Source organism: Solanum dulcamara, chromosome 10, assembly GCF_947179165.1.
Source record: "Solanum dulcamara chromosome 10, daSolDulc1.2, whole genome shotgun sequence".
NCBI classification, from domain to species: domain Eukaryota; kingdom Viridiplantae; phylum Streptophyta; class Magnoliopsida; order Solanales; family Solanaceae; genus Solanum; species Solanum dulcamara.
This window is the reverse complement of record NC_077246.1, coordinates 13886677-13896143: the sequence shown is the minus strand read 5'-3', so window position 1 is coordinate 13896143 and position 9467 is coordinate 13886677. Positions and strand designations below refer to the sequence as shown.

Sequence of the window (9467 nt, the reverse complement as noted above, 5' to 3'; positions counted from 1 at the left end):
CATGTATTTCGACAAAGTTGCAAAGAACTATGGGGTCAAGTGAACCAAAAGTGACAGAGACTTGATTTGAACTCTCCTTCTCATCTTCAAGCAATATCTTTCCTTCACGGGCCAAGTCCATAATCTTTTCATTAAAGATAAAACACTTTTCAATAGGATGGCCCATCAAACGATGATATTTGCAGTAATTTGGATCATTAGTCCTCCCAGCCTCATCTGGACGCTTCATTTCAGGTAGCTCAAAGACTTTTAATGCCAGCAGCTCTTCAAAAATTGCTGGAACATCTGAGTCCAAGAAAGGATACTCTTTTGCCTGCATTTCCTTCAAAGTCAGCTTTCTACCAGCGTTATTCTGAAAAGTTGTGGTCTTCACCCTTTGATTCTTGCTTAGATTTGTAGCCACTTTCAAAGGTACGACATTAACACTCATCGACTTCTTGTTTCCAAACTTAGGTGCCGATTTTCCCCCTTTCTTTACCTCTATTTTGTCTTTTCCCTTACGAGGCCCATAAACAATTGGTCCTTCAATCCCGCTTGCAGACATGCTCAACTCCATATCATGAGCACGTGTGGCTAGTTCCTCAAATGATTTGGGTTTAATACCCTGTAGGATATAACGAAGTCCTCAACGCATTCCTTGAATACACATTTCTATTCCGGAAGTTTCACTAAGCCTATCCTTACAATTGAGGCTTGCATTTCTCCATCGGTTGATGAACTCAATGACGGGTTCATCTTCCCATTGACGTGTATTTGTGAGTTCAACCATGCTCACAGTACGCCTTGTGCTATAGAAGCGATTAAGAAATTCATGCTCAAGTTGTTCCCAACTATCAATAGAGCCTGCCTCGAGATCTGTATACCAGTCAAAGGCATTTCCTTGTAAGGAGCGCACAAATTGTTTGACCAGATAATCTCCATATGTTCCAGCGTTATTGCAGGTTTCAACAAAATGGGCAATGTGTTGTTTTGGATTTCCCTTTCCATCAAATTGTTGAAATTTTGGAGGTTGATAACCTGCAGGCATCTTCAAAACATCGATTCTTGAAGTGTATGGCTTTACATATGTGAATGATGACTTTGAAGACACGTCATACTTATCTTTGATAGTTCCCATAATAAAGTCCTTCAGTTGATGAATGGGAATTCCTCCTTCAGCAGATACTTGCAGCTCATCACCCACATTTATTTGCTTTGTAACTGAATCTCCCTTTTCTTGTATCATCGGGTGTTTTCCAGGTGCATGACTTGAGTCTCCCTCCATAACATTCTCAACTCTGTCCGTCAACTTGACAATTCGATTATCCTGATCTTGCACATATTTTGTTAGACCTTCAATTGCCTTCGTCAAACTCGCGAGTTGTTCTTCAACAGTTGAGGTGTTAGTCATCATCGCTTGGATGGCCGTTATGGATGATGGAGCAAAGCATGGATTTTCCCTCAAATTGAAATCTGTCTGAAACAAGTTACGTGGAGTGACTGAGGCAGATCTAATGATCAAGACATCATCTTCATCTTGAATAGTGCAATTTCTTGTGTTAAAAGGACTAAGTCGAGCCAACGTCTTTTCAACAATATCAGCTATATTCTCTCCTTCTTCCAATTCATTCGGAAAGAATCTTGCCCCCTTTGAAGATGGAAGATCAAAAATAGGAACTGATGCGGACGACACTTGAAGTGTTTGTTGTCCTAGCAAGTTTGCTCTGTTCCTAGTGATGGGTCCCAAACTTCCCATAGTAGCATCCAGTATGTTCTCCACCTCAGAGGAAAACTTGGATCAGTAGCCTTAGCAATAATAATCCTGGAGTCAAACTTCTTAGATGCCATTTAAGTGTTCTTGAAGTTTGATGATTGATGTGAAGAGATGAGAGGTAGAGATGGTCCCACTGGGCGTGCCAAAATTTATAAACAATAAATTTTCGAGCCGAGAAAAATAAATAATCAAGACCGGAAAATTGGAGTAACAAAGTGTAATATTTGATTTCAAAATGTAATGCGGTTACAATCTCTATAATAATCCTCCGATTCTTCGAATAATATGAAACACGTTGAACTCGAATTTGAATTTGATTTAGAGTCAAGGGCTTGAATAGCTTGATCTTGAATCTTCGTCTTCGAATTTGGATTTGAATGATTCGTCATGAACACTTGTATGGTTATGACGAACAGTAAAGATGAACAAGTAATTTGATCTTGATCTTCTTCTTCGTTCTTGATCTTGAACTTGAATTTGATTGCTTGAACTTTGTAGCTTTGTAGAGAATTTGCGGTCTTTGATCCACGAGCTCTCTTCTTGCTTCTTGTTCTTCCCAAAACCCTCCCTCTCAGAATAATGAGGACCCCTATTTATAGTTGTAGGGAGTGGTATGAGGGTGTGATTTGATTGGTTGGTTTGAACTGACCAATCAGATTTCTTTGTTGAAGAGTTTTAATTTGATTGGTTAGAACATGCCACATGGACATGTGGCATGATTTTAGTGGCTTATTTAATTTGACCTGGATTGCCACCTAACTTTGACATGTGGCATGATTTTAGTGGCTTATTTAATTTGACTTGGATTGCCACCTAACTTTGGCATGTGGCATGATTTTAATGGCTTATTTAATTTGACTTGAATTGCCACCTAACTTTGGCATGTGGCATGATTTTAGTGGCTTATTTAATTTGACTTGGATTGCCACCTAACTTTGACATGTGACATAATTTTAGTGGCTTATTTAATTTGACTTGGATTGCCACCTAACTTTGGCACATGGCATAATTCTAGTGGCTTATTTAATTTGACTTGGATTGTCACTTAACTTTGACATGTAGCATGATTTTGGGCCTCTAGGATGAGATGATATTGGGCTTAACATAGTGGAGTCATCTTTATAGCCCAAATCAATGGATTTAGGTTTTTAATTAAATCCACATTTATTGGGCTTAAATAATCGACCCAATTTTATTAATCCAAAATATTTATTTGGACTAATATATCTTGAATTTAATATAAATTGAACCATTCTACAAATTTATATTTAATAAATTGTAAATGATTACACATGGGATTCACAACTTTGGGTGTGTTTTGGTGAGAAGATAGTGTGGAGGAGAGAAAATGGGGAAGATTAGAACTTCAAATGGAGAAGATTGGAGTCTAACCCTCTATGTTTTCTATTTTTTGCTATAATTGGCAAAGTCTTGGGATATTTGTAATTAAGTGGAATTGCCTTCAATAGTTTCAACTCGAACTTAAAAATAGCTAAAGGCCTTGTATTTGGAATGAATGTATAATGAGACAGAAAGTGTCATACTAGTTCAAATGCAAATATTTCAGGAATTACCAGATAGCAGAAAGTGTGTTCGTTTTCCCAAAAGTGGAATGTATGCCTAGAATTTTGTTGTTGAAATGACATGATGTACGAGTACAAACTACAAAGCATGAACATGATATCTTTGACAAGTGATATAACTTGTGATATATGATTTCGAAAAAATATATACATGTTTTCTCAAAGACTTGTATGGAGGGAGGCCAATGATACGTATTGGGTACTTTATGTACTCATTCCTTCAGTTGTTGTCTACTTTCCTATAAGACCGACTTGACAAATGGTTCTGTGCTTCCAATATAGACACAATCCACAGTGTAATGGCAAGATTGAAACAAGTTGCAGTTCCAGTCCACAGTTATGATACAAAATGGCAAGGCCGAAAAGGAGGTCACTGAAGTGCACCTGAACATGTATAATATGTTAATTATTGGAAAATGAAGCAATATTTGAGCAAGACAAGAAAGGAACTTAATCTTTGTCTATGAAACAAATAATTCAAAGGAAGTCAAATAACCTGCATATATAATCAGTCAGTTTCATGATCAAGTAATGCATGGATTTCATACAAGAAACATGACGAGGAAGAGAACATTACACACAATGTGTAACGGTAGAGTACCAGGGTTCTAACATTAGTTTCCATTGCAAGGGGAAAAAATCATAGTTTATCCTCGTCTTACTGATTAGTAGTAACTGTTACATTAATAATGAAAGAAGCACTGGGAAGTTTACAAAAGCCAATAGAAGAAAAACCTCAATAATCTGTCAACTGGCTCCAAAAGATGCTCCCGAGAGTATGACTCATCATTGTATGATCTAGCAGCCAAGGAAAAGGTCACACTGAAACTCAGATAGTCAGACCGTTGATATAAATTGAAAGTTATGTCACTGAAAGACACATTACACAGAAGAACCATCTACAAATTGAATAGAACAGTAAGAGATGTAAATTGATAATACATATACTCTGTCAATGTAATCCAGAAAAACAAATAGCACGTAGAAGCATTCATAGCCTGTTTGGTCAAGCCTTTAGAAGATCAAAAGTGCTTATTTTTCAATAAAAACACTTATTATAGTTTCACTATAAAACAAGTGTTTTTGAAAAGAAGCAGAACTTGTGTTTCAGTTTGAAGCATTAGCGGAAAAAGTAGCTTCTCCTAAAAGAACATTGCAAATAGCTGGCTATGATCCTCAATGCCAAAAGAAGATCCTCAATGCCAAAAGAACATTGCAAATAGCTGGCTATGAGGAGCAGGATGTCACCCTCAGGACTACATTCAGCACAAAGGTGGTCTATTGTAAATTGAAAGGTGACTATACAACGGTAGAATAGAGGAAATTACTATGTAACAACCATGGAGCCCCTAGAGAGAAGTTTATACTGGCTGTGTGGAAAAAGCTGCTGACAAGAGACAGATTAGCAAAATGGAGTCCTAGACGTGACCTGTCTTGTTCCCTTTGCACCAACAATGATGAGAGTCTGGATTATTTATTCTTCAAATGCCATTACTCAGCTACTATCTGGGACAGAATTCTCTTATGGCTAGGCATTCAAAGATCATTTCTGGAATGGAAAGATGAAGTGATGTGGGCGATTGCTCATGCCAAAGGAAGCTCAGTGCAAGCTGCTCTTTACAGATTATCCATAACATGTTGTCTTTACTTGGTGTGGCACGAGAGGAACTTAAGACTGTTTCAGATGAAAAACAGAAGCCCTGAAATACTCATAGGACTGGCTGCTTGAGCAATTCACTGCAGGGGCTCTCTAATTCCTTGTTTGCATTCTAGACTAGCCATGCTTAGTTACTATCATTAGGCTAATGTTTTTAAGATTAGAGTTCTTGATGTAATTTTTCTTTTTTTCGATCACAGTGTTTGGAGCTTGTTTGTCCAACACTGGGGAATACTTTGTACCCATATGCTGCTTTAGTAATTTAATCAAGTTAGTTACCAAAAAAACTGATTTTGACAGCTTGACCAAACATTAAGTCAGGAAATTGAAAACTTATTTACATGCTACTACATCAAAGGTGATCAGATATATATTCTCAATATTATAACAAGTAGATTCCATATATGAGAACCAAACATTTTGCAGGTTGCATGCGTCTATATAACCTAGTAGAAGTATCTTCAAATGGTTGCAGTTTATTCTATCAATAGACACCTAATTTAACCAATTTGGCAATTAGATTTGTGTAGCAGAAATTAAAGCTACTGAAAAGCATAAATTGATTACGAGGCCACCTTATCCATCAAAAAGGGCTGGAGAGAATGTACTGATTTCTGCTCAACCACCATATCATCTAGACCACTAGCCATATCTCGATAGCAAGCTTCAAAACAAGCCTCTTTGGAGGCTTCTTGAAACCACTGCAAACAATGAAATGTCCTAACTCATCCCAATAACCAAAAAACTAAAAGGCTTCTTTGTGAATTTGGCATCAGATGTATCCCAAATTCTTTGTTCTGAAAACTGATCACCAGCAACCATATCGCTGCGGGTGCACCTTAAGGAATCAAAATCAGATTGATTTGGTGCCTCTTTGCAGGCTATACAACCCACGGAAACAAAGCCTGGAGGAGGCTGAGGCATACAAAAAGATATACTATCAACCTATGAGGCATTGTGCTTCATGATTTTGATCACCAAAATATACCATTCCTTGAGGAATAATAGGATGCCATGTAGATAATTTCTTTCTAAAGAATCCCGTGCACCTCCCTACAGTATTTATTTCTATATATTGAATTTTCTTCAGAATTAAATTGTTTTAAAACAAAAAGAGGTAAAGGTTTATTAATAAGGTACGAAGAAGGTACAGGAAAGTACAAAGCAAAACATCCCAGAACAAACAAACACACCCTACAACCCTCCTAACAAATCCAGGAAATCCAAAAACTGATGCAGATCCACCAAAGAACTCTGTTTACACCAAATAATATAGATTATGAATACATCTATTCTTAATTCTAGAGATGTGATCCCTATGCCCTTCAAAGCAAGCTTTGGTCCTTTCCAACCATAAAGTCCAAAAATATGCACAATGGAGTAATCCTCCATATCTGCTTCAGCTTTCTGGATATTCTTTGGAATTGCCACTCTACAAACAAACTCTTTATAGTCTGTGGCTTCACTTTGCCACAGATGTTTAAGAAAAAATCCCAGCATTGATACTCTGCAATGGAGGAAATTGTTCAGCATTGTCTAGATACTCTTCAGAATTAAATTGATATATGGATTCCTTGGTTCACAAAGTCACAAGAGAAAAGAGTGATATCTAACAAATCCTTCTATAGCTCTCATAAATCCCCCCAGATTACAAAATTAATGCAACTAGGAAATATCATTTCCCACGGAAATTAAGCATGCCTGCGGAATGTGATAGAATATGTATATCACTTTGGTTTAGAGGTAGACTTCTTTAGATGTATCATGAATTTACATTAAAATCTAAAAGTAGTAATATTTGAAGTTACCATAACGTGAAAGGCCTAACAAAGGATAATTGTAATTGCATTTCATCAAGTTGAGCTGAAATTAGAAAAAACCGTAACATTGTTGTACAAGATAAGGATACAAAATTTCATTGCTAACTAGGTAATGGCACTCCAAATAGCTAGTATATCATTCTTGAAGTTGGTTAGCAGGTCCAAGTGTGTCACAGAGGAAGTTGTAAAATAGAAGCAACCAGATTACTGCAGTTAATAGACAACTGAAGCTTTGTATTAATATAATTCTTTGGAGGAAAGAAAACTTAAGTTTTAAATCCAGAAACTATTTTATTAAGATTCTCGCGACAAAACAAACAATCCATACTTCTCATCATAGCTATCCACTTCTAAGGGTGTATACTACTAACTATTATGAGGTATAAGTTTCAACAAATTCCACAAGGATGAAAGGTTTACAGGACAAAAAGAACCAGACCTCTCTTGAAGCCAGCAATTCAACTACTACCAACTTCAGACGGTGTCTTGGCCACAATTGATAATGCGTGTAGTCCATTCTGCAACTCATCTTCCAGTAAGCCATAAATCATCCTATGCCTCTTAACCAAACTCTTGCCTTCAAATTCCTTAGACACCACTTTTAAATTAAAGTGTGTCTCTCCATCACTACCTCTAATCCCCGCGTGTCCTGCATGTTGATGAGATATATCTTCAACTTCTAGTTCGACGGGCCTAAGTTCCTTCTCCAATTTCTCCTTGATTCTCATCCCTCTACTCCTCAAAACACCAGCACCAACAGTTATATTGTTTCCACTAACTTCAGTAACAACAGACTCAACATTTCCATTACCATTAACACCGTGGGACTGGGACGAAGCCTCAGTCGAGGAGGCATTTGATAATTCGTTCTGGCCTAAATTAGCAGATTTCTCAGCTTGAACGTACAACTGAAGGGCTTTTTTCTGCATTAACTTCAACATATTCAAAAATCCATTATTCCTAGAGGGAGTTAAGCTTTGTTGCAACCCTAAAAGGACAGCAAAATCAGGGGAAACTTTTATAATCTCTTCTACAGGTCTTCCAGAAAGTCCCTGAACTAACAAAGCAGCAAGACCTTTAGTAAGTACCGAATCAGAATCAGCCTCAAAGATAACATTTTTCTCAGAATCAAAATACGCCCTTACCCAAACCTGTGAAACACAACCCTGAACCTTATTTTCACTAGTCTTGTACTGGGTATCAAGTGGCTTTAAATTCTTTCCGTAAAACAAGAGTTGCTCGTATTTTGCCTTTGGTTGTTCAACTGCTTGAAAGAGCTTGACGATTTCCTGGAGCTTTGGTGGGAGCTCTTCAATGGGTTGGAGAGATGCGGAAGAGGATTCTGAAGAAGCAGCACCTACTGGAGTAGAAGAAACAGATTTTGTCGAAATTCTTTCAATGGTAATAGATCTAAAGAAGGTTAATTTAGTAGGTTTTGAATGTAAAGAAGACGATTTTAAGGTTTTGGGATATGGTAAATTAGGATGGTGAAGAAGAGGGTTAGGAATTTTAGTGGAAATCGACATGGATTGAAGATTATGGAGCAAAGGAAGTAGAGAAAATGGTGAATTCAGTTGCAGGAGAGAGGAACGGAAGATTCCAGAGAAGAGAAGCCCAAGAGGCATTAATCCTACATTTTCAGCCAATCAAAACATTCTTGGGTATTTACATTCTTATTTTTTTTCCTTTCATCAAATATATTTATTCAAGTAAAATCAAAAAATTATTTACCTTAATAGTTCTCAAAAGAAATTAACTTTCAACTCTAGAGAAAAAAAATTAAATTTAATATTTGTCTAATTTCTTGAAGTGTATACTAAATATAAATAATAAATAAATATTATAAAAGTTACCTTTTATTAAATTAAATTACTAAAAAAGAAGTTGAAAAAATAATTGAAAACTTGATTTAAAGTTTCAATTTACTTCTTTCAATTTGATGGAAATATTAATTCTCCGATGAAGTTGTCATTTAAATTTTTAAAGAAAATTAAAAAAAAATTATTAAATTTTAAAAGACTAAAATAGAAAAATCCTTCAAAATTCAAAGATCCCACTAAGGATTCAGGTGACTTTTAGAAAAGACTTTACGCGCTTAAAAGTGTCCATAACTATCTGATTTATCGATACATAATTTTATTTGGCAAATTTTAATTAACTGAAGAACTTGTCCAAATTATGTGAAGGAAGTAGCAAGTGAAAGAGAAATTATATTAAAGAAAACTCTTTTGAATTGTTTTAACGGAATAAATCAAGTAATAAACAATATTACTCGAATTTGATTCAAGATTAATAAAATTAAGAACACTCAATAATTGAACGTTTTTTAAAAAGTAATGAGTGTTGTAAAATTATTGTGAATGTCCATGTGGTCGAATATTATAGCATACTTTTGTCCCCAAATAAACTCTGTGTCTAAGTAAACTTTATCCTCAAATAATTTTTGTGTTCAAGTAAACTTTGTGGCCAAGTTTTATAGCTTATATATATCCCCCTCTTGTAATATGAAAAATAAGAAAAACATTCAATAATTGAGAAAAGGTACTATCACTATTTTGTGTCTTTTCTTACTTTTCTTAATTTTAGTATATTATTCTTATCTTATAACACATTTATCAATACGATTATTTTTATTTTGAGGTACTTCCTCCTTG

At 35.8% G+C, this 9467-nt stretch overlaps 1 protein-coding gene across 10 annotated transcripts; it reads right to left on the bottom strand.

The window, feature by feature from the left end:
- Window positions 1–3425: 3425 nt before the first annotated feature.
- On the bottom strand, window positions 3426–8464 carry LOC129870150 (sufE-like protein 1, chloroplastic/mitochondrial). 10 transcript variants are annotated; one of them, XR_008762048.1, is made up of 4 exons: window positions 7959–8464; window positions 7253–7865; window positions 4072–4158; window positions 3426–3720 (listed from the first exon to the last, which is right to left on the bottom strand). XR_008762048.1 is itself a non-coding variant. In XM_055944771.1 (2 exons), exon 1 carries the CDS (start codon window positions 8436–8438, stop codon window positions 7272–7274), a length of 1167 nt encoding a protein of 388 aa, XP_055800746.1. In that variant the 5' UTR covers window positions 8439–8464; the 3' UTR covers window positions 3426–3720; window positions 7253–7271. The 10 variants fall into 10 exon arrangements, 6 of the variants coding, with proteins under 6 accessions (XP_055800746.1, XP_055800747.1, XP_055800748.1 ...); XR_008762046.1 differs by having other exon boundaries at window positions 4072–4235; window positions 7253–8464; XR_008762045.1 differs by having other exon boundaries at window positions 7253–8464.
- Window positions 8465–9467: the final 1003 nt, after the last annotated feature.

Excerpts from the sequence above, each read along its gene's own strand:
- LOC129870150 (XM_055944771.1), bottom strand. The coding sequence starts at position 8,438 with ATGCCTCTTGGGCTTCTCTTCTCTGGAATCTTCCGTTCCTCTCTCCTG.